Source organism: Heliangelus exortis, chromosome 21 (genome assembly GCF_036169615.1).
Source record: "Heliangelus exortis chromosome 21, bHelExo1.hap1, whole genome shotgun sequence".
Lineage (NCBI taxonomy): Eukaryota > Metazoa > Chordata > Aves > Apodiformes > Trochilidae > Heliangelus > Heliangelus exortis.
This window is the reverse complement of record NC_092442.1, coordinates 10,102,940-10,126,814: the sequence shown is the minus strand read 5'-3', so window position 1 is coordinate 10,126,814 and position 23,875 is coordinate 10,102,940. Positions and strand designations below refer to the sequence as shown.

General features: G+C 49.7%; 1 protein-coding gene across 9 annotated transcripts; it reads left to right on the top strand.

Moving 5' to 3' along the window:
* Nucleotides 1-8: 8 nt before the first annotated feature.
* On the top strand, nucleotides 9-20,580 carry AKAP1 (A-kinase anchoring protein 1). Of its 9 annotated transcripts, none has more exons than XM_071765473.1 (12): nucleotides 21-251; nucleotides 7,241-7,358; nucleotides 10,791-12,280; nucleotides 14,133-14,266; nucleotides 14,761-14,887; nucleotides 15,439-15,569; nucleotides 16,104-16,281; nucleotides 16,712-16,862; nucleotides 17,474-17,541; nucleotides 18,399-18,472; nucleotides 18,743-18,808; nucleotides 18,958-20,580. In XM_071765473.1, the coding sequence occupies exons 3-12, from the start codon at nucleotides 10,813-10,815 to the stop codon at nucleotides 19,015-19,017; spliced, it is 2,457 nt and encodes an 818-aa protein (XP_071621574.1). In that variant the 5' UTR covers nucleotides 21-251; nucleotides 7,241-7,358; nucleotides 10,791-10,812; the 3' UTR covers nucleotides 19,018-20,580. The 9 variants fall into 9 exon arrangements, with proteins under 9 accessions (XP_071621575.1, XP_071621577.1, XP_071621576.1 ...); XM_071765469.1 differs by lacking the exon at nucleotides 21-251 and adding an exon at nucleotides 810-945; XM_071765478.1 differs by lacking the exon at nucleotides 21-251 and adding an exon at nucleotides 829-945 and having other exon boundaries at nucleotides 14,139-14,266.
* Nucleotides 20,581-23,875: the final 3,295 nt, after the last annotated feature.

Here is a 23,875-nt window from a genome sequence, read left to right as displayed (position 1 = left end):
CTGCTGACTTGTTTGAACAGCACAGTGGAAGCTAGCAGTGGCTGGCTGAGTCGGGAGACAACTTTGGCTCCAGGGCTGAGATGAGCTCGATGATCCCAGCACAGAACAGGGCTGAGGAGTTGGAGCAGACAAGGGTGCTCAGATGCAGCCTTGAAGAACAATGCGTGGAAAGAGCCGCAAAGAGCCATTCCTAGCCCTTTGAAGAGGTGAATCAGATACCCAAGGACTGTCCGAAGCTGGAGACACGTCAGGTCCTGTCAGTAAGAGGCGGCAGCTTGACACCTCGAGGGAGCCTCGGGGCGAAGCTCCGAGACGGGCCGGGCGGCTGAGAGAGGCCCGAAGCGCCCGCCGGGATGGGGGAGGCCATGTCGCGCCACGCTAGTAAATGGGAAACTTCCTATTACCCTCCCGGGCTGCTGGCAGAGGCCCAGCCTGTGAGCATGGCGAGAGCTGGGCTGCTCCCGCCTAGGGACCAGGGGACACCACAGGACCCGGCCCAGCCGCCGCTGCCACCAGCGCTGACCAGGCCTCAGCGGCACCGCTCGCCTCCCGCAGAGCGCGGGCCCCTCTGCGACGACTCCCCGCGAGTAGGGAAGTTGTGAGGGAGTGCGGGAGGGAGTGCGGGAAGGGCAGGAGGATTCCCTGCGGTTCCCGCAGCCCTCAGCTCTCTCCCGGGCTCCGCTCCGGACTCCGGAGCAGCCTGAGGGGAGGCGCGCGAGGCTGGATGGGGCCGTGCGCAGACGCGGCGCGCGGAGGGCGTGGCCTGGCGGAGTCTCGCGAGAGGGGCGGGGCGGGCGGGGCGGCGCGAGGCGCTGCATGTCCCAGCCCGGCGGCCCGGGCGGGCTGCACGTGGGCTCGGCGGGCAGGGGCCGGACCCGACCGGACCGGCACCGGGACCTGCTCCGGGCACCGGGCTGGAGGGGCGACTGCCGCGTTCAGCCGTCCGTAAGTACCGCCGCGGGCTGCCGCCACGGCCCTCGGGGAGCGGCGGGGCCCAGCGCCCCGGGCTGTCAGCCGGAGGATCCCCGCAGCGCGGAGCTGCAGCCCCGGGACCCCGCCCGCCGCCCTCCCCTCCCTGCGCGGCCCCTTCCCGGGGAGGTCCGGCTGCGCCCAAGGTCAGCGCCGCCGCGCTGGGCCCCCCCGTCCCGTCCCGTCCCGGAGGTCACCCCGGGGGGAGCGGGGCTGCCCGGGGGGTGCTGCCGGCAGCAGAGACAGCGGCAGCTCGGGGGGTTCCGGGAGGTTCGGGGGGGCTCTCTGAGTGTTCCTGCCGAGTTCCCGCTCCACAGCAGCCAAGTCGCCCGGTGCATCCGTGGGAGAAGGAAAGAGGCCGAAGGAATTGTGTGCGTGGTGATAAAGGGGATTGATCCCCGCTCAGGAACGCGGGGGAGCTGCGGGTCCTGGGTTGTGTCTGTGGGCTGGCACGGCGGGGCTTACGGCCTTGTGGTTGTAGGCAATAAAAGCTGTTATTAGCAAATTTTTCATATACTGCAGTGACTTCTATTTGCTTGTAAGGCAGCATGGAATAGAATATAATCAGGAGCAAAACTGTATTGCTGCTGAAGAAGTAATGTTTCAGTAGTCTGGCTCTCCTGGCAGAATCCTTCTTCTTTGAATTTTTTCTACTTTTTTTCCCCTCTTCTTTTTCATTCTCCTCCTTGAAGCAAGTAAGGTATAAGTTACTCAGATTCCAGAGCTGGGCAACTTGATCTATGTCTGTTTAAGCTCTTTGCCCCAAGCCGGTGAAGTTCCAGCATGAGGCAGGGAGCACAGAGTGAACAGGCATCTCTGTGCATCTCGTTCGTTAAAGTTGTAGGGAACAGCAACAAAAGCACCATTTGACCACACTCCTATGTGTCCACACTGCTATGGACAAGCATGGGGCTGCAGAATGGGGGTAATTCTGACTCTGTGCTCTCTGGGCCAGGCTGGTGGCTGTGCTCACACCTGCAGGGTGTTATCAGACCCTCTGTGGACTTTGTCTCGGGTGAAAGGAAAGGGCTTGTTGCTGGGGAAAGTAGTAGCAGGAGATGGTAACTTTGCTTTTCTTCTGTTTGTTTTGTGCTGTGAATGATCTACTGAGTTCCAGCCCTCTGTGTGTAGCAAAGGAAGAGCACATGGCATGCTGGGGGCAGGCATGGCTATTTTTTAGTAGCAGAGGGATCAGAGTTGTTGGAGCAGCTGAGCAGAACTTGCTGAGTGACTCAGTTCAGGTCATTTCTCTGCTTTATGCTTTGGTGAGCTTCCTGGGTAAAGGCTGAAATGCTGTGCAGGCACCTCCTGAGCTACTGTACCTGTCACCAGGCCATGTCAGGGTACCTACAACTCTGAAAAAGGGTGGTACAGCTTCACTGCAAGTATCTTGATGGCACAATTGGGTTTTCAATTAATCGGTTTGCTTGCACTGAAATCCAGCTTTTTATTGAGCAAAGGAGATGGAGCTGTTGGAGGGATTCCAGAGGAGGCCACAACGGTGGTCAGAGGACTGGGGCACCTCTGATGAGGATAGGCTGAGAAAGTTGGGGGTGTTCAGCCTGGAGAAGGCTCAGGGGAGACCTTAAAGTGGCCTTTCAGTACCTGAAGGGGACCAACAGAAAAGTTGAGGAGGGACTTTGTCCAAGGGTGTGTAGTGATAGGACAAGGGATCATGGTTTTAAGCTGAAAGAGAGGAGATTTAGGTTATACATTAGGAAGAAATTCTTCAGTGTGAGGGTGGTGAGACACTGGAACAGATAGCAGGGAAGTTCTGGGACTCATTCCTGGAAGTACTCACTTCTCTGAGAGTTCCTCAGCTCCTGTTTCAGTGTTTCACTGAGCTGGGAGGATTTGTAGAATCTTGTGCTGGGGGTTCCAGGCTGGTGACTCTGAAGCTGCTGCTTTGTTAAGTGTTCTCTCCTTGGATGCCCTCAGTTCAGAGATTTGTCCTAGGAACCAGAGTCCTTCTTAAGGGTCTCTGGAGGTGCTTTGAGATACGGAGACAGAATTATCAGCTGCCTAGAAAGAAAGTTGGCATTAACCTGGGCACTCTGCCTGTCATGAGACAGCAGGAGTTCCCCGGGTGTCCCCAGGTGCAGTACCTGCAGCTCGGATCCACCAGGGTGAGGAGGTTCCCAGTTCCTGCAGATTCTCTTGGGAGTTAACTGTGACACGAGTTTGTTTGAGGATTGCAGCCAGAGCTGCTCAGAGCCAGCAGCAGTTATTTGCTACACTGAGACACTTGTGTTCATTTTGAAAACATTGCAGGCTGACTTCAGGGCTATTTGAGTGCAAGTACACTTCTGCAGTAGTGGAGTTGTGTGAAGAGCATAATGCTTTAAAAACAACATACCCCACTTATCTATGGCTCTCATCTCTTGTGTGCACTTAACTGATGTGAAAAATATTATTTGAAGTATTTCTGGTGTCCAGGGAGACTAGTAAGATCAAGGCTGGTATCCCAGGTGCTCTTAGCAACATCTAGTAGTGATGCAAAACATTTATTTAAAGCATTAATTACATTTAATTGTTTATTTTTTCAGATCTAATGACTGGCCTTTTTAAAATCCAGATTTTTAACTACAGGGCTTCTGTGAAACTTAATGCAAGTGGCTGGTTAGACTTCTTGAAGTGATCATTAACTTTGGGCTGTCACTTTCAGATACTTGGAAGAAGCTATTTTATTCAGCAGGTACTTCATATTTCCTGGGGGTTGCTGAAGGTTTGCATGTCACTCACTGCCTTTGCAAGTGATCTCTCTTCAGCTGTTTTACTGTGGGTTTTGGTTTTTTTTCCAAATTGTCCACTGCATGGGTTCTGTTTAACTTTGCTGCATCTGCATTTTGTACCCTGCCAGGAAGCTGGCTCTGAGTTTATGGGCCCTATGCATCACTATTGTCAGAGCTGAGTATGTCATATAGATAGTTTAAAGTCATTTTTCAGCAAACAGAACCTTGCTGGAGACCTGACGAGGTCTTGGTTGCCTTTGACCTCTGCTGCCACCTTGCAATGAGGAGGTGAAAGTTACCATGTGCTATCGCTGGTTTTGGCTCCCTGGGTATAAATAGCAGCAGTTCCTGGCAAAAGCTCATGATCTGCATGTGTCTCCTGTGTCGAGGGCATTGGCTTTGCCTGGGGATAAATCTGTGAACTGGAAACTTGAAATGCCTGAGGCAAGGACTGGAGTATGTATCCCCATGAATCTTGGGGCTGTCATCCTGTGGTTTCCCCTTCCCTAAAGAGGAGCCTCTTTTATTATGGGCTTGGACTTGCATTCCATTTCTTGTTGCAATGTATGGTTAGGAAGAATTTTTTGGTGTGCAGGAAAGAAACCAGAACATCACTTCCCTAAAATATCTCAGGTTGAACAGTAATGTTCTGTTTGCTGCCTGGTGAAGAGGTTGGGCTCCTCTTTCCTGACCTGGAGCACCTCTTTTCTGTTCCTTGTGTCTCTAGCAGCTCGCTGTGACTGTGGGAAGGTCACTTAATCTGTCCTGGCTTTGCTTTTTTTAAAAAAAAAGGACTTCCCAAGCTGAGGAAAGGAGGCAGCCTGCAGTCTCTGGGGAACATTCAGTGTACAGGAGCAGCCCCAGTGTAGTTCAGGGACTGCTCTTAGGTGCTGCTGTAGCACAGATCAAAGTGGAGCCTGTCTTGCTCTGATTAGGTCTCAAATATGTTGTGTGACTTCTCGTAGCAAGTTTGTTAATGCATGTAAGTTATCTTCCTGCTTGTTCAGTCTAAATGACTCTTAATGAAGCCTTTGCTGTTCCTTCCTAGTGCAGATGAATATAGAGTGCCTTTTTCACAAGTGTTTGATATTCTTCCTCTCTGTGTGGCTTATTCTCAGCAAGCCAAGCTCTGGGCACAAGGCTGGGGCAATCTGAACAGCACTGGGTTTTGCTTTCCTGTTTCAGCCTAGCCCAGCTTTTGTTTTGAGAAGCAGCTTCTCAAGGTCTGCACACAGCAACCCTCCCGGTGGGCAGCTTGGTGCTGAGCCCCGGGTCCCTGTTTGGTTTCTGTGCTGCCTCTTCTTGCTGTCTTTACACCAGTATCAGTGTTTGTGGTGTGGTGTAAACCTCACCCTTCTGTCTCCTTGAAAATTCAGGTCTGTTTTCTGTCTTGGGTGCAGAGGACCTTGGAAGCTTTTGGATAGTTTAGTCTCTGGGCCCAGGTGTTCTGTGTGCCTGTTCTCTGGAAACTGATAAAGGTGCCAGGCCTTGGACTTATCTGCTTGCTTTTACATTTTCATTTCTAAGCTAGTGTAGTGTCCTGTCGTGGGCAGGTTCTCTTTAGTCTTTTATGAAAAATGCTTTTAAATGTTGAATTGGACTGGTAGGTGTGTTGAGGAGGAAAGAAACTGTTCAGAAAGAATCCCAACAACTCGTGTCTTAGCATCAGGCTGTGAAAGTGGTGTTTGTGTCCCAGCCCAGGGAGCCCTGTGTACAGGGCTGTGCCAGAGGAGATCTCTGCAGTTTAAGGATGGGTGGCAATAGAAAGGGCTCTGGTTTATGTGCTGAACTCTTTTCCCTAGGTTGAAGAAGCAGAGCATTCGGTCTGTCTCTGTTTCTGGAGTGGACTCCAAAACTAGGGAGAAAAGACCCAACAAAACAAAACACCAAAGAAAACCCAACCCTCCATCAAATTTTGAGGACTAGCCAAGAAAGATAAGGGTGGTATTGGTGAAGTGGTGCAGATGTGGTTTCTGATGCTTCTGCATCTGAGATACCTTCCTGGCAAAGCAGTGAAAAATTGATCTTGCATTCCTCTGTAATAGAGGAGTGGCATGGAGACACTGGCTTGGATGGGGAAGCTATAAATAATGAAAGGATTGGAGCAGGATGGTAATAAGATACAAAGTGTGGTGAGGAGCTGGATAATCTGATAGGGTTAATGGTAATTACAAAGTGTCACCTGTGGGTTATTGCATAGCAGAAGTGATCAGCACAGGGCTCTGGAGGTGGGGAGGGTTGCTGGAGGTTGGTGTTTGCCCCTATGGGAGCTGCTTGATTTCCGAAACATTTATAAAAACACCAGAGTTTGGCCAGGCTGATACTTTTATTGTAAACCTTTGCTTTTGAGAGCGTAACCAGAAACTGTTCTGAGTCCTGCTTTGTCCTGGAAGTGATCCTGATGGAGTTGTGCTGGGCCACTGCTGGGCTCCAGAGGGGGAGAAAATACACAGAAGCAGTGAGTGTAAAATGAAATATGAATAAAGCCTGGGCCAGCTGCAGAGGAGGGGAGTGAGCTGTTGTAGGAACGTTGGTGAAGCTGATTACACTGAAAGCAGTTTTTATCTTGGAGATAATAATAATAATACAGGCTGTTGGTGGTGTTTCTTGTTCCAGAGCTCTAGGGTAGCTCTCCAACAACCAGATTTTGCAGCCTTTTACTTATGCCATAATGTATGGCTCTGCAAACAGGGCTGTTGCTTCTGAAGTGTGTTACAGCAGTGGCTGAGTGGCTTCATCAGTAGTTTTCATTCACAGGTTGTTTCTTGAGCCCTGTAGCTCATGTAGGCTGTGAAAAGGTACTTAAGGGGTATCTCTTAATGCTCTTGTCTGTGTTTGAAGCAGAAATTGCTGTGGAACACTTGCCTTTAATTATTTAAGTTTAGAGAAACTTATCTGTTCCCCTCTTTTTAAAATAAGTGCCATCCAGTTTGAGATCTTGCTTGCCTGGCTCCTGCCTGTCTTTGGATGTTTGTAGCTTCTGAGTCATGTTTTCTGAGCTCTCACCTCTGGGTGATGTTTGTTTTGATGGTGATAACCCAAGGGTAGGTCAATTAAGTCTTTCTGTGTAATTTCTCTGATTTTAATCTTACCGTTAGGGCCTCCAGTTCTTTAGACTTTTGTCAACTCCTTGTCTTATGGCTCCTGTAAGGCAGAGCATGTGCTGCAGATTATTTTTAGTGTGGAAAATTTTAAGAGCCCACGTGGTCCCATGTAGTTTGAACTGTGCCAGCCCTGTCCAGTTCTCTTTCACCCAGATAGTATTAATTTCCCGAGTGCCCTATCACTAACTGTAGGGTTTGTGGGGAGGCATCCTGGTCTTGCTGTTGAAGCTGCATTTCCAATTTAGCTGCCTGCTTGCTTGCTCTCTGGTCCTTCAGGATGGTCTTTAATTCCAGCCTTGATTTTTACTGCTTTTGGGGCCTGAAAGGGTAACCTTGCCCAGGCTGGCAGGAGGGGAGCAGCAGCACTGTGGGGTCTGTCCCTGCAGAGCATGGGGCTCAGTCACCTGAGAAATCTCCTGGTCTTTCTTCTTGTAGAGACCTGAAGCTGCTTGTCCCCAGAACAGACCTTCTTGTGTGTAGAAAGCCATGGAAGTCTGGAGTGAGTGCTTCCTGAGCTCTCTGGGACCTTGAGGATGAATTATCTGGCTTCTTGGTGAGGCTGCTGAAACCTTGCTGGCCCTATAAGGATGTGTACACTGAAGGGTTTGTCCTGGCTGGAGAAAAAAGGTGGCTCCAAACTGCTCTAGGACCTAATGTGAACAAGTTGACTGTCTTTGTTTGTTGCTTGCTTCGTTTTTAAGGTAGGCAAGCATGAGCATTTGTTCTTGTCCTCATCTCCCTGATCTTTACCAGGAGTTTTCCATAAATCAAGTGGGGATACAGATTTGGAGGGCTGACTGACCCTTACTGTCTCCCCCTTTACTGTCTGGATCTCATCCTGACCTACTGTGGGGGTTACTGAGCAGTTGGGAAAGTCTCCCATCCCATCCCAGCTGCAGCTCTGCCCCGGCCTTGCTGTAAGGTGTGACATTTAGGGCAGATTCCTGGCATTCCAGGAGGAAATGGAAGTGGCTGCTGGAGCAGGGCAGGCGGGTGCAGCGGGTGAGCTGGGCACTATTTTTGGTGCAGGACTGCGTGGGGCCCTGGGGCATCCAGCACTTCACACTGGTTCTGGCTTTTTGAAGCTGATCCTCTCGGGTCCAAAGCCCCTGGAGCTGCTGTGCTGCCCCAGCCCCCAGCTGGCTCCTCCTGCCTGCAGCCTGCCAGGACTCCCAGGCCAGGCTTTGGCAGTGCTTGGGGACATGTGATTTGACAAGGTGCCATTTTCTGCTGCACTGCTGGCAGGAAAATCCCGGGCTTTCTTGCCTCCATGTGTTTAAATGATCCCATTGCCCCTGCAGTCCTGAACTGGCTGTCAAATCAGCGATGGAGAGAGGGGTTTGTGTGATGTGCTGGAAAATGGGTGTAGGGTTTAGGAGCTCTGCTGTGGAGGAAATGGAAAGAGAAATACTTGCTGCCTCTTAGAACTGCTTGGCTGAGCAGGTTAAAAACCATCCATCTTCTGGGCATCCCAGGAAAATGGGACCTTGTGAGCAGCATATCAAACCGGGCATATCACTCAAGTCTCCTGTTGGAGCATCTGTAAGGAGAAGTTTGGTGTCCCCCTGTCCCCTCAGCAGCCTTGGCACCTTGTGCAGACCCATAGTGTTTTGTCCTGTTCTGGTTGGTGGAATGATGTGGAATTCCCATTTAACAGGAGCACAGACAATATATTGCAGCTCTTCCCCAAACAGTCAAGTTAAAAACATGAAATTGAATGAGCTTTGCAAGAAGCAGTCATCTGATCCACCAGCCCCCACTGGTCTAAATATCACAGGAGAGTGAAGATCTTTATCTTGAGATTAATGTTTAAAATTACTGTTAGAACTGCTCTGTCTGCCAGGCTCTGGGACAGGCCCATCCTTCTGGGGGGCATTTGGCTTCTGTCTTCTGCACTGGAGAATTGTGTGGGGCTGTTGTTGGTACAGTTGGTGCAACTTAATAGGGAATCGGGTAATAATAGTGCTGCCTGTTTAATCAGGAAAGCTTGCTGGGGATGGGCTTGTGTGTTCTCCTTTAATTTGAGTTTGTGGTATGCCTGTGAGACAGCTTGTAGGGTGGTTCTGCATTAATTATAACAACTTCAGCGGGCAGCAGATGAGCACTCACAGCAGCTCACAATGCACCATTGTGCTGGAGAGCATAAATGAGAACCTTTTGTCTTAGGAATGTACAGGCTTCACCCTTTCTGTTTAACAAGTTAAAAAACTTTCAAATCACTGCATGGATTTTTGGTTAGTTTTTTTTTTTTCCTAATTCTAAGTTTCAGATGTTGCCGTTAAATGAAAGTTTGTCCTCAGCAGTGAGCCTGCTACCTGCATGCATAAAGGCAGCTGGAAGGAACTTGGATTTAGGAGACAGCAGATGAGAATGTCCTCTCAGCACAGGCTCCTGTCCTGTGTTGGGCACCATAAATACCTCATTTGTCATATACTGGGGATGGGACAGGATTTCTTAAATCGTGATTGCAGCCGATCTTTGATTTGGGATTGAGCAAGAAATGTTATAGTGGATGTTTCTGCCATTCATTTCCTTGCTTCCCTGCCATTCAGACCCTGCAGGAAGAAGCAGGGTGTCTGAGCTGGCGTGGGTAAAGCTGGGTGTGCTGGGGGACAGGGGATGTGGCTGGAGGAGGCAAGAGATTCGGAGTGAATATTAAATTATCTGAGGCTTGGATGCTCAGTCTGAGCCTGAGGGAGGTATGTTCTGATCCCTCAGCTACAGCCTGATCCACTCCTTGTGAAAACCAGGGCCCCAAAGGAGAATTTATTTGGAAGCTGTGGTCAGAACACTTGCTCTGATAACAAAAGGTTTTTCTCTGGTTGAGACAGACTAAGCACAGCGGTCAGACTGACTTGATTGTCTTCTTTTATCTCAGAAATATTGCTCTTATGAAGAGGAACCAGATAATGCTCTTTTCTAGTAGGTGGTTCCCATTTCTAGGACTGTGCTATCTCCTGAAAACAATCTTTATTTTTGTTGCTCACTGGCAGGAGTCTTGAAGCCTGTTAGAGCAGTCTGTGGTGTGTGAGCACCCTCACACACGGGTGTTTTGCTTTAATTCCTGCTCAGTGATAACATAAACTGTAAGTGCTTGGCAGGGAGGCTGTTTTGGGGACATGGGTAACTGTTTAGCTTTGTGTTCCAGCTGCAGGCTTTCCATAAGGAAAAGGAAAAGCATAAGCATGTCAGCCCTGCCTCCATGGCCCAGGGAAGGAGCAGGATTGGGGCATGAGACTCAGTGGTGTGCAGGCAGGAAAGGGTTCTCTCACTTTATAGAGTAAAGGAGATGGTTTTCACCTCCAGAAAGTCAGAGGAGCAGCAGCTGCCAGTGTAGTATATGTAGAACAAACTTCAGAGTGAGGTTTCTAAGAAGCAGTGTCTCTACCCAGACTGTTTTTGCTAAACAAGTACCACTATTACAGGTGTGCTATAGCATATCTCCCACCTTCCCTACTGCAAAGTCTTCTAGAGGGACTTTGGTTACTGGGAGACACTTGCTTCATCAGGTTGTGGTTGCTCTTTGCTAGGAGTCTCATGCTGTGCACATAAGGGTCAGTGTAATAGCTGTGGGCTGCTGTTCAGCTCCTCCTGAGCTGCAGTTGTGCTGTGTTCCCACTCCAGCCCCTTGCTCAGCTCCCCACCCTCAGGGGGTTGTGTTGTAGGGCAGTGTGTGTTGTCAGGACTGGGGTGTAGCACTGCCCTGCCAAGGTGAGGCAGGAGAGAGAGAGGGCTCAGTTGGCTGAAGTGTAAAGGTGAGGTAGATTGCAGAGTGTTATCTAATGAGAAATGTCCAGATATCCCTGGTCCTAGGTAAGAATCTTGTTCTGTGGTCTGCTGGTAGAGCAGAGATGTGAATTTAAAGAGCGGCTGGAAAACAAGCCTGTTCATGCTGATAGAATCACCTCAAGGCATTTATGAAACTGTAGCCTTCTTTTTACCTTCCCTGTGACTATTCCACCAAGGTTTCTGTTTCTCCTCCCAGGTAACTCCAGGGGCTCTGCAAAATGGCTTCACGCTTCCGCACCGTCATCCCCTACGCCCTGCCTGGAGTGCTGGCGCTTCTGGGTGGCTGGTGGGTCTATTCCTGTCGGAAAAAATATGCGAGCTGTCAAAAACAACTATCAGTAACCACTGAAGAGGAGCAGCAGGAAGAAGTGCAAGAGAGGGCTTCATCCCCCAGAGCAGAAGCCTGTGCTCTCTGGGCAGTGCCCCTCTCCTCAGAAGAGGGATGCCCACGGAAGGAAACCTCGACCTGCCTGCTGTCTGCGGGGTCGCTGACGCCCTCTCTGCTGTGTCAGACTCACGAGAGGACAGATCTCTCACAGGACCTTCTAGACCTGTCAGTCACTGCAATTCATCCCAGCACCCTGGAGGACGACTGTGAAAAACTAGAAAGGGTAGGATCTCCAGATGGAAGCAGTCTTGCTGCTTGTGCCTCTCTCTCTGGGATCTCAAAGAGCACCAAGGGTCCCAGCTCTGTGACGTCCCCTCGCCTGGAGTTGGAGAAGGAAGCCTACAGCCCACAAGCCTTTTTCAGTAAGGAAGTTGTATCGAGTCACAAGGATTTTGCAGTGAGCATGGTGCTGGATAGTTTGGGGTCTGCTTGTTTGGAGCAGTCCAGGAAAGAAGAGGTGTCTGAATTGATTGCCAAAGCTGTACCTGTGTGTCAGGAGAAGGAGACGCAGCCAAAAGGAGGTGAATTGGAAGGAGAGGAGGTGAGAGGAGTGAGTTTGGACAAGGAAGAAGTTCAGAAGATGGAGCAAGCAGCAATACAGATAATTTCCAAGGTCATTTTGGCAGCAACTGAGGAAGTGCTGTCTGGTTCTGCAAGGGATGTGTCCACTCGGGTCTGCCAGGCTGCTGCCAGCCCGGCTGAGAGGCCCCTGGAGATGGCAACCGTGGTTCCCTCTGATCAGCTGCTTGTGGAGGAGGCTGTGGGGGCAGAGGAGAACACTGCTGCCAGGGGGGATGCTGTGCTGCTGACATCCCTGCAGACTGAGGAGCAGGATCAGAGTGTGACAGACTCCAGCTGTTCCCCACACAGCTGCTCACCCTGCCCTGTGCAGGGGGACCCAGCAGACTGCCAGGTGAAGAACTGTGTGTGCAGGGGGTCCCGACGGGCCGGCCGGACTCCTGTGGGAAGCCAGGGAGGGTCACTGGAAAGGTCAGCTTTGGTTGTGGAGGACTCTGGGTGCAGCACATACGTATCTGAAGGTGGGTTGAGTGTGGAGGACCCACTGCAGAACACAGCCCTGTCCGTCACTTCGGGCCAGCATTCGGACTCGCTGAGCACATCTGCAAGCCAAGACACATCTGCTGAGCAGAGCTCAGAACCATGGGAAAAGCATCCTGCTCTGAAACTCCCTGGAGACAGCCAAGTGCCATACAGTAATGGGGTACTGGAACAAGATGGTCCAGATTTGCAGCACGAGTGTAGCAAGGCACCAGGGGTGGATGGAGAAAACTTGAGAGGTAAGAGATTTAAAAGTCCTCCTAGAAAAATGTGGTGAACAGGCATTTTATGTGCAGTAACCTTTCTGCCTCAGAACACGTTCAGATAAATCCTCCTCATGTTTAACCTCCCCAGCAGATGAATATTTAGTCTTTGTTTGCTGCCAGAATTCTCCCTCTGTAGGTTCCAGTGACAGCTGGGTGATGCTCAGGGTGTCCTGCAGAGGGTGAGATCTGCTAATAGAAATGGTTTCTGCTTCAGTTCAGGCAGCCTCTAGTAAGTGCTGGGTTCTTCCTTGTGTTCAAGGGCTGCTGCTGGAAGGAAGCTGTATGGCAGGTTTCTGAGGTGCTGCTAGATGAACCAGGGGTGTGCTCTGATGGACTGTGATGCAATCAGTTGGTTGCAGACCAATTACCCTGGAGCTCTTTTGCTTGGGAGGGTAAGTGCATGCCAAGAAATCCCAACAGGGAGTCATGTTCATGGAGTTCCCCCATCTGTCGCTGTGTTGCTTTTTGCCTTCTAGATCCTGGATGATGTGTGCCTGGCAGAACACAAAGCTGTCTGAGCAAATGTTAACCCCTGTGACCTTGAGGATGGATGTTAAAATCCTTCATAGGAGCTGTGGTGCCAACAGCCCTTAATGTCAGGATGTCTTTTGTAATTGCTACAAAGTACTTGGAACACTGCTTGTTCCAAGACATGGGGTTTGAGTTTGCCAACACTTAAGGATTAAACCCACAAACCACTTTCACTAGTGAAAGCAAACATCGGAAGAAAATGGTTCTGTCTGGTTGTGAACAGTGGTGTGACAAGGTACAAGAGTTTGTTGTGGAGCCTGGTGATGGCAAGGGCTGAGAGCTCTGCACTGAGACAGCAGAGGGGATGTAGCAGGTAGGGTATGTGTCCATGTTGGATAAGAGGTCCTACAACTGACCTTCACACCCAAGCTCTGAGACCTAAATCCCCACCCTTACCTAGGCAGGCCAAAGCAAAGGGCTGCACTGTTTGCTTTTGACTTTCAATGCATCTGTGCTGTGTTTCTAGTTAAGATGTGGCAACTGTGAAGCAGCTGTTGGGTTAATTTTCTCTTTGGTTTTGCACTGGATAGTCTGAATACTTGCCAGCAACTGAGGATCTTCATGTTTCTGCTTGTTAATCTAAAAGAAGATCAACCTGACTGTGTATGGGATTGTGACTGGGAGGAAGCTGGTCGAGTCTGTCCCCTTCCCAAATAGAAATGTTCCTGGTATTGGCTGGTGGTTTGGGAATGAAATGCGGGTCAGCTCTGGCACCTTGTTTCTTCCAGCATATGACAAATTTGGGCAGGAGGCACTCCCTGCCACAGCTGGTGGTGGCCACAGCAGGCACTGGGTCACTGTGCAGCCCCTGTGGGGACAGGAGTGTGCAGAGAGCAGGTGAAGAGGTGGCATATCCCACACCTGTGTGCTGAACTCCTGCTGAAGAGCTTTGTTTAAGCCACGGGGAAAGTGCAGAGTTCCTTGGTGCTGTGGCAGCTCAGTGCTGATGTTAGCAGAGCTCTCATTCAGGTGGTGACTTTGACTTTTAGTGTCCTGTCTGTGCTGCTCTGTGAGGTATCACCATGCTGGAGAGGCTCTCACTGAACCCTGGCCTCCTCCTGCTGCATTCTCAGAGGCTGTGCAAGTTTTCCTCCAGGAATAAAAGAAAACTTTGGGTAGGCTACCTGTGACAGGACTTTACCCTTTCTGAAACACTGGAGAACCAGAAACAAGAGCATCCTAACATCCCCCCCAGGAAGAGCTCAGTGTGACCTCTGAAACGCTGCATTGTCACAGCCTTGTGCCTGGCAGCCTGGGGGCTGTCTGAATGCTGACATGTCTGCATGTCTTGTAGGTTCAGATGTAAATAATGTGGATTTTGTGGACAATGGCTGTGCCATGAGGAAGACAGTGACTCGCCACAAGTCCAAGCTGGGAGGAGAGTCCAGCAAGTCTGACTTCGTGATCTGGGAGATAGAGGTCCCAAAGGTAACCATCCCCTGCCTGCCCTGCACACCCATCTCCTGGTCCTGCCAGCCCAGTGCCATCCCAGCACACCCAGGAGGATTCCAGCATCTAGGTCAGGACTGGTCCAGAGTGAAGGGGCAGCACACAGCTGGGGCTGAGCAGTGCCTTGGGGCTGAGCCTGGGGTGACACTGGTTGTTGGACTCGTTATTCCCCATTATCTTCCACCCCAATCTGTTAGGCTGCTGCTCTGAAAGCTTTCAGAAGGTTTCAAGGGCACAGTTATTAAGAGCAGGTGATTTTTTTGTTGTTGTTCTTCTTCTTTCCACTCTGTAGGAGGGCTACATCAGATAATCTAATCTGTTTAAAAACCTCCACTCCTCACAGACCAGCTGAACTCCACGTTGTCCAGCACTGCTTTGTATTTATCCTGCCTGGGACTGTGGGGGGACACAAGCAGATAAGTGCTGTTTGATCCGTGTTTCCTGACTGTTGCTTTCTTGTCTCTCCCATAAAGGAATTAGTTGGCCGCTTAATTGGCAAACAAGGCAAATTTATGACCTTCTTGAGGCAATCGTCTGGTGCCAAAATTTATGTTGCAACACTGCCTTACTTCCGTGACTCCCAAGTCTGTCACATTGAAGGTGAGTGCAATGTCTCTCCATTTGTGATCCAGTCTGTAGCTTGTGGGTCTCAATGAGATGGCCCACAAGGAATTCAAACAGATTTGTTTGCCTTGTGAGTCCAGTGCTTTACAGAAGTGCTCTCAGTGCTCTCACAGCAGAGGCACGTGCCTTGTCACCTCTGCCTGGGGCCTGAGCCCTCCATTTGAGGGCTGAGGATGCATTTTAACATCTTTGGCTGCTGTAGCTTAACCAGCACCTTTGTCAGGATCACTTCAGGCTTGAAGGAGGACCTAGGGGATGGAATGTGTATCAGCAAATGCAATAGTGACTGTGAGGGATGTTGGATTAATTGTGGCTGAAAAATACCTGCCAGTGAATTGGGTTCATACTGGAGACTGAAGCCTGGTGGTCTGAGGTGCTGTGTTTGGCCTGATGCCAGGTTACATGGCCAGTCTGTTAAAGCTGTTGGTGTAGCACAGAAGGCTCCTGGCAGCTGTCTTGCTTCATGGGGTGGGGTTGTCCTCAGCATACCTGTGCTACAGACTTCCTGGTGGATTTTTGTCTTCCAGGCTCCTCGCATCAGGTAGAGAAAGTCCTGAGCCTGATTGGCAAGAAGTTCAAAGACCTGTGTCTCACCAATGTCTATGCTCTACCTCCACCAACACCACTGACACTTCATTCCCTCCTCATGACTGCCTGGGTGAGTCCCTGCTCGCTGGCTGAGCTGCTGGGAGGCATTTGTTGGGCACTGATGTTGTAGGGTGCTCTCTCCATGTGGCTGGCTCACAGATGTCCTCAAAGCCAGTTTGGTTTTCAGTGGTTGTTGTCCAGCTTCTGTAACTGTTACAGATCAGATTTATCTACCTGTTCCTCCACTACTGTTTCCATTCTGCCTGAGCTGAGACATGAAGAATCAGAGAATCGCTTAGGATGGAAAACACCCTCAGGTTCTTGTCCTCCAGGCAGCTTTCAGCCCCTCTTCCCCAGGCCTGTAGCATTGCATGGGGTTGTTGTGACCAGAGTGCAGGACCTGGCCCTGTTAAACCTCATGTAACTGCCCTCAGCCCATCAACCCAGCCTGCCCACATCCCTCCTGATCCAAAGCAGTCTTCTGAAGTGAAACACCAGAGTGCTAAGGCTTGTCCACCCATGGCTGTGAGCGTCAGGTGGGATGTGGAGTTGCTGTGGGTGAAGCTTGTATCACAGTGAACACTAATGGGAATTCCTTCCCCAGCTGTTCCTCCCAGATGGAGTCACTGTGGAGGTGGTTGTGGCACACCAGGTTGATGCAGGACACATGTTTCTGCAGCAGCACACACACCCCACCTTCCACGTCCTGCGGAGCCTGGACCAGCAGATGTTTGCCTGCTATTCTCAACCTGAAATTCCAACCCTGCCAACTCCAGTGGAAGGCAAGTAACTTGGTTGCTGACAAATTGTTCAGCTGAGAAACTTTCTTCTAGGCTTGTGCAGAGGCCCACAGTGGATGAGAATGTGATAGTTCAGTTGATGTTTTATCTTTCTTAAACTGTTGCCAGAGTGCAGATTTTGCTCTGCTCTTCCTTACCCTGCTCATCCCCAGAGTACTTTCCCAGCCACTTAGTTGCATGCTGAAATTTAGAATGAGATAAAGTCTGTCTCAGGTTATTTCTGATCAACTTGGCACCTGGTGTATCCTTGCTGACAAAGTGCAGAGCTGCTCCCAGATCTTCACAGCATCACTGTCTGCACATGGTGTAAAATGGGGGGCGCATTACCTGGGGGGGTTATCAGCCTGAAGTGCTGGTTTATGAAAATCCACTTATGCTGAACCATTCTCCCCTTTACTCTTATGTTTTGCAGTTGGCATTATCTGTGCAGCCCCAGGCCTGGATGGGGCATGGTTACGGGCTCAGGTTATTAGCTACTTTGAAGAGAGTGGTGAAGTGGAGCTCAGATACGTGGACTATGGAGGATATGAGAGAGTGAAGGTCGACACACTCAGACAAATCAGGTCTCTGGCTCCTCTTCCATGGCCTGGGGCCATATCTGCCTTGAAGCTTCATCAGAGGCATCCCTATCGTTTGAATTGCTTATAGGTTTTTCCAGAGCTGAAGCAGGAATTGGTAGAAGGTTTGTCTCAGCACTGGGCATGGATTCCTTGGGAGCACAGCAAGCTCCTGCAAGGCTCTTTTGAAGGGGAGGGGAGAAGAAATTGCAGCTCCTGCTACAGGAGGCCCCAAGGTCTGATGAACTGATGAGCTAGGAGAAAGATTCACATTCTCTGTGTCCCAGCCCCGTTGAGTGGGAGAGCTGCACTGGATAAGGGGTTTCTTACATGAGCCCATTAAATACTTGGTTGTGCCCCAGAGGTGGGAGAAAAGCAGTGCAGCCTCCACGAGGGAGGTGGTGTTTGCTCGGAGCCAAATCCAGCTCAGCATGTTAATCAGATATTTTATTGCTGCTTCTTAGATTTCTAGGAGAGTAATCTGATTTTTTTTTTTTCACTGCCATCAATTTTAAGCTGAATTCCTAATAGAGCAATTGATTAATCAATGTCACCTTAAAGAATACAAGCTTAACTTCAAGCCATGTTCTTATTCTGATTGATTCTCTTTTCTTTAGGTCTGATTTTTTATCACTACCTTTCCAAGGAGCAGAAGTTTTACTAGACAACGTGGTGCCACTTCCAGGTAATGGAGCTCTGCAGACTGGTGCTCTTCCTGCAGGTCTGAATGGATGCCAGCTGTGTACAGACCATGATTCTGTCTAAACTTTCTCCCTCCTGTTGTAAGCACAGCTTCTGATGTGACTTGAACAAAGATTGGAAAAATTGTACTTTATTCTTCTAAAAGTGCTGGCATAGCCTAACCTGTCAGACTCCAGGGGAAGCATGATGGATGCCCAGACTTTTTCCTGCATGGAGGAGAGAATGGATTACTCCTCTAAACAGCAAGTTGGCAGGACTGGCAGGGTATAGGTGAAGCAGCTGTAACTACTCTGCTGCCTTCTATCACAGAGGAGCTGTAAATGCAAACTTGGTTTTTAATCTGCTAGACAAATGTCTGACATTTTCCTCCTAAAGAGACTAATGTGTATAGTTGAGCACAGAGTGTTTGGCACTGTTCAGCCTCAGCACCAATACTTCTGAGTTCCTGTTCACAGTGTTGCACTCTGCAGGGTCAGTGAAGTCCTGACCGCCTTGAGCTTGGTTTAATACAGATCAAAATACAAATGGCAGCACAAAGGTATTTCAAAAGTTTACTTTTCTGTCTTTAAAGCTTCCTAATTCATCAGCTGTTTGTATTGATGTTAACTTAGAGGCTTTGGAAGGCTTCATCCTTCCTTTCAGCAGCCCAGCAGGTGTAATGCTTGTGTTACCTCCAGCTTAATTGACTGGTTTCAGCAAGTGCCTACAGCAACAGTAGGTGAGGGTTCCTGGGCCTAACTCCTGTAGGAGGTCAGACAAGATTAGTTTAATATAGTCCCTTCTGGCCTTTAAAACCTGTGAATCTCTCATTTGTTTTCTCCTGCTCTTTCCTTTCCCCAGACGAGGATCACTTTTCATCCGAAGCTGATGCTGCTGTTAGTGAGATGACCAGAGGTGCAGTCCTGGTGGCACAGGTAGGTGGGAGCTGCCTGGAAAAACCCTGCAGGTGATGTGGCTGCTGCTGTCACCCTCTGTCCCCAGCACACCAGGCTCTGTGTGTCAGAATTGAAACCCAAGCCAGAGCCTGGGAGTCCCTCTGCTGGGCAGGGCTCTTGCCCAGCTGCATCTCATCCACGCTGCCCCCGAGTCTGTGTTGGGTCTGATCTGCAGGGAATGATGCAGCCTTGCCACCCCTGTGCCTCAGACCAGAACTGCTGCACACTGAGGTTTTTCTGTGTTTCCAGGTCACCAATTATGACAGTGCAACAGGCCTGCCACTGATCCACCTCTGGAACCTGATGGGAGATGAGGTGTGTATGTTGACATGCCTGGTTTTACAGCACTGTTAGAGCTGATGATTGTGCAGACTTTTTATTGTTGATTTAGGAGCTTGCTGATGTTTCTTGCTCTAGTGGTTTGTTCACCATTCTTTCTTCTTTCTTTTTTCACCTCCCTTTAGGTGGTGTCAGTGAACAGAACTCTAGTAGAAAGAGGATTTGCTCAGTGGCTTGACTACTAGCAGTGTCCTAGATGCCTCAACAGCTCTTTCTGCAGAACAAAACGAGAAGAAATCTTGTATTGCACTGTTACAATTCGGTTTGGCAACTTTTCAGAAGAAAACCTGTGTTTACACCTGAGTGTGGCATTGTGGTCCATTGAAACTCATTTTGCTCAGCTGTTCATTTCAGTTAGAACATGTACCTCATCTCAGTGAGAGGCAGGGTGTCCAAAGCCATAATGACAGATACTGTAGCTTTAAAGCAAAAAATCCTCCCTGGCCTCTGCTCAGAAGCTGAATGGGAAAGACCTGAAAACCCTGGGGCTTGCTTGAAGTTGGCAAATGCCCCTGAAGTGTTACCTGTGGTTGTGTTTGTGTTTGAGGTGTGAAATGCCCCATGAACTTGGTGTCTGCTTTTCCTAAAAGTCACATTGGTCGTCCTTTTTTAACAGGCTCTGCCTATCAAATGAATGTTATTAAGTAATTTAATGTTCAGTCATGGATTTTTCTGTTTTGTGCCACTAACCTGCACAAACAACATTCATCTTGCCTTCCCCATGCCAGGAGGCAGATGAATTGCACTCAGTGTGGCACATGTCTCACTGCAGGGTGGGTTTTAGGCTCGATGTGCTTGAGGAGGAAAGCTTCTCCCTGCAGCTGCTGCAAGTGCAGGATAAGTTACCACTACAGTTCTTGCTCTGAAATTACATGTATTTAAAGAAAAGAACTGATTGCCAAGCCCAATTGTAGTTTATATTTTTCTAGCTGTGCAAGTCTGTAAATATATATAAAAAAGAATCATTGTAATATTTTGTACAAGAAAAACACTGGAAACAAAGGGAACTTTACAGAAACTTTTTCACACCAAAATGTCCTATGTAGGTAGAACTGGTTTGGAGTGCATTAGGGTAGCCAGCATATTTGGAGCCTCTGAATGTTGGGAGTGTTTCAGCTCTGCTGTGTACAGGATTAGCATTCCCTTAGTCTGCTGTCGGGTTTGAATTGTGAACACTGCATTCTTTGCTATGTTGCTGTACAGATCTGTTTGAAAAAAAAAAAAAAAGTAATAACTTGGCATTAATATTGCAGTGGTGTTCTCAATTTTTTTTTTTTTTTTTTTGCTCCTTTTTAGATTTCTATCATGTATTTAAAATTTTGCTCAAGTAATTTAAGCTGACTTAATACTCTTAAACACATGCCCTCTGATGTGTATCATTTTAGATATGTATGGAGCTGGGATTTATTGCTGGCAGAGAAGACACTCGCCAGGAAAATGTTGATATAGTCAGTCCTCAGAAGTTTTTTCAGGTGGATTCAAGGCTGTCCTTGCATCCTATGATCTCATGTCAGTGTGTTACATATTTGGATAGTTTCCTACAAAAGCAGTTGGTCCAATCCCTTCTTATCTGGTATGGTTACATTATTTTTTTAAAGTTCCATTTGGCGTTTATGATTTAGTGTTCATGTTTGCAGTAACATCCAGTGAAAACTAAATTTGGTAACTCAGTTAAATCTATAAAACATATATCCTCTTGGAATGTTTTTTTCCATTTCAATTAAAGCTCGAATTTTAAGCCATCTTAATCAACCTGTGATGACTGAGAGCCTTCATTTCCTGACCTCTTGCGATGCAGGGTTCAGAAGGGAGCTCAGTGGGATCAGCAGGGGAGGTAAAATCCTGATGACTTTTCACCAGGAATGGAAAGGTCAGCCTTCAAATCTCCTGGGGTTCCTTTTACTTCCAATTGAAAACTGGTTATATTTTTATGATTAATTACTTGTTAGAAAGCTGTGAGAGTTTGGCAGAGTCCATCTTTGCTTCTCAGCCCAGGGAGGAGGATTTCACTTCCCAGGATTTCTCAGTCCCCCAGTGTCTGCTGAGGGGTGGCTGTCACCAGCAGGCAGCATCTCCCAGGTAGGAACTTGTTGGCTGGAGGCTGGCAGAGCTGGCTCAGCACTGCCTGGTGCCTGAGCAGGGTGTGCACAGCAGCTCTGTGCTTTGCAGGCAGCATTGGCTCCTCCAAGGGGCCTTCCAGCCGCCTCCTGGGCAGCCTGAGGGGAGAGGAAAGCTGCCGTGTAGCTGTGAAGCAGGGTGTCCTTCAGCTTGGTGACTTGAGTGGTCACCACATTATGGACAAGGGTGAATGGTTGTGTGGAGGTGGGGGCAGCTGGACGTGGATTGCTTGGAAAAGGGCAGAGGAAAAGGCTCAGGGGAGCTGAGAACCATCCAGCTGTGTTTGCATCTTCCTTTCTGAGGTGCAGTGAGTGGTGCTGTGTGCCCTGTCAGGCCTCAGGGATGGAGCTGGGGTGAGTTTTGGAGGGGTCACACTGCTCCCCATGCTAATCCCATCCCCAGAGCACTGTGGAATTCCTGGCTGCAAACCTGGGGTTGTGCAGAGAAACGTCTGAGCTAAGCTGTCCCGCAGGATTTGTTTGACTGAGGCTGCTCAAAGGGGCTTTCCCCTTTCAAAAGTGGTAATTTTATTACGGGTAAAACAAATGACATCTCTGGAGATGCCTGATTTATAACTTCTGCCAGGAAAGCTGCCCACGAGGCACACTCCAGCATTCTCCCCATCCCCAAGCAGCCCCTGGGAGCCCAGATCTCCTCCCTCTTGGAACTTTTCCCTCTGCTGCTTCCTAGGAGGCTTCCCAGCTCCACAGCCTCTGCCCTGGTCCCTGGGCACTGGCATTTCCCTGCCAGACCCTCCTGAGCCCCAGGGCAGAGCCCCAGAATGACTTCCCTTTGGCACCTCGACTCAAAGGCTTCTTAGTGAGGGAGGAGGGGTGAAGTGAAGGGAGTTGTTTTTGGAGCAGATGGAGAAGCCCTGTCTGGCACTGGAAGCCCTGGCACAAGGAGCAGTCCAGCTCCTGCCCTCTCCCAGCCACGTGTGCAGCCAGCTCTGTCGTTCCCTGGTGGAAACTCCATTGGCAGGGGGAGGTTTCCTAGAGGGGAAAAAAAAAATTGGATGTAAACTTTGGTTTTGCTTTCATTCTATTGCATCACATTAATCTATCAGGTTCTGTCTTGGTGCTGGCCCTAGGAGGGGCTGAGGAGCAAGAGGCTGTTGAGCAAGAATTAGAGAACACGAGAACATGTGTCTTGTGTCTAGTATGTGGCCTCAGGGGCTGTGCTTTGGCTTCAGCCACCTCTGCTTCCTCTCCCCTTCCTTCCCCACACTCTTCAAAAGAAAAACGAGCAAAGCAAGAGGAAACAACCCTGGCTCTGTTGAGGAGATGGTGCCAAGGGAAATGTGAGGGTCCTGGTAAGGCAGAAGTGTTGGGTGACAATGATCATGGCATGAGGGCCAGCCTGGCCCATACCCCCTCTGGCAGTCCTGGTAATTTGGGCAAAAAAGGTGCTGAAGAGAGCTCCCTGACAGAGCAGCTCTGCCCTGACACACTCCTGGTTTCCGGCTCTGAGCAGCACAGGGGCTGCTGAGCCAAGTCCTGCACGCAGCCCTGCACTTAATAGACACATATAAACCACCCCTGGTGAATTTCTGTAATGGTGTTTTGAGTCCATTTGTCCTTTTGACCTTCACAACATCCTGTGGCAATATGTTCCACAACTTAATTATGTGTGGGTGAAAAAAAGTGCTTCCTGTTTGTTTTCTAAATTGCCTGAAAGCATCCCTGGCTAATCCATCATCCTGGTGCTGGGGAAAGGTGAGTAATGGCTCTTGCTTTGCTGTGTCTGTGCTGCCTGGGAGCTTTACAGACTTCACTTCTGTTCCAGGCTGCAGCCTCTGAGGTCTGTTTAGCTCCTTAGGTGGGAGCTGGTGAGTTCCAGACACCCCCTGAGCCCCAGGGCCTTATAGTTCCTGTTCTGGGACACATGTGTGCCAGCAGCTTTCCTCCTTTTGCTGAAGCAAGGACGCAGAAGAGCTGCTGCAGATGCCCAGGTGTGTATTTTGGGGTTGGATGTTTCTGATGGTGTCTGCATCCTCACAGGGGGAGATGATGGGAGTTGTGCAGTAGCTGTGACTGCTCTGAGGTTTCAGACTTCCCCTGGGAGTGCAGATGGGATCAAAGGGACTTGCTGGTTCGTGTCCCAGCTTCTGAACTCTGTGTGGGATGTGTGTGCTGTTCTTTTTTTGTACCCAGTCTCCACAGTTAGGATTCAAGAATGCTGATCAGACATTTTGTGCTGCTTCAAGTGAGGTGCCCTCATTTCTGGGGAACAGCCCTTCCAAAGTAGTGTGTGGATCTGGGTTTCTCTCCTGTGTGTCGGCTGGGTCCAGAGTCTCTGTGTCTCACTCAAGTACACCTGAACCACTTTTCTGGCTCTCTCAAGAGCTGCTCCATCACTCTCAGCAGCAGGTGGCAACACCAGGGTCTCTGGGTTATGTCACAGGCCCACAGTTAACCTGAAGGTTTGCTGTAGACATCTGGATACTTGCTGGGTGTGAGTGCCCAGAGACAACGGCAAAATCCCTTCCAGGAATAGCTGGTCCCTGTTTCCCCTGTGCAGAGCTGGGCTGAGCTCCTGCGCTTGGCTGCTTTTATTCCTGTCCCCCTGGCTCATCCCCCAGGTCCCGTTCCTTCCCCAGGAGACCACCAGGGCTTGTTGCCCACCCGAAGCACGGCAATGGGGCGCTGGGGCTGTGTCTGGGCAGCAGCAGCAGCAGCAGCAGCAGATGGCACTCGAGCATCGGCTGAGCACCGCCCCGCAGCAGCTCCCGTTCCCCCAGCGCTGCGGGAGCAGTCGGGCTGCTCGGGCTCTCAGTCCTTGAAGGGAAGATGTATAAACTCCAGCCATAAGATGCATCTATAGGACCTTGATTTACATGCCTTGGCTGCTGCTCTCTGCTCGCAGGTCCAGATTGTATCTCTGCTTGTGCAGATTTGTCCTTACACAGCGTCTGGACTTGAGATG

Coding starts and splice junctions, on each gene's coding strand:
- AKAP1 (XM_071765474.1), top strand. CDS start 10,813: ATGGCTTCACGCTTCCGCACCGTCATCCCCTACGCCCTGCCTGGAGTG. Junction 14,888..15,438: donor CCAAGTCTGTCACATTGAAG/GTGAGTGCAATG, acceptor TTTGTCTTCCAG/GCTCCTCGCATCAGGTAGAG. Junction 17,542..18,398: donor CAACGTGGTGCCACTTCCAG/GTAATGGAGCTC, acceptor TCCTTTCCCCAG/ACGAGGATCACTTTTCATCC.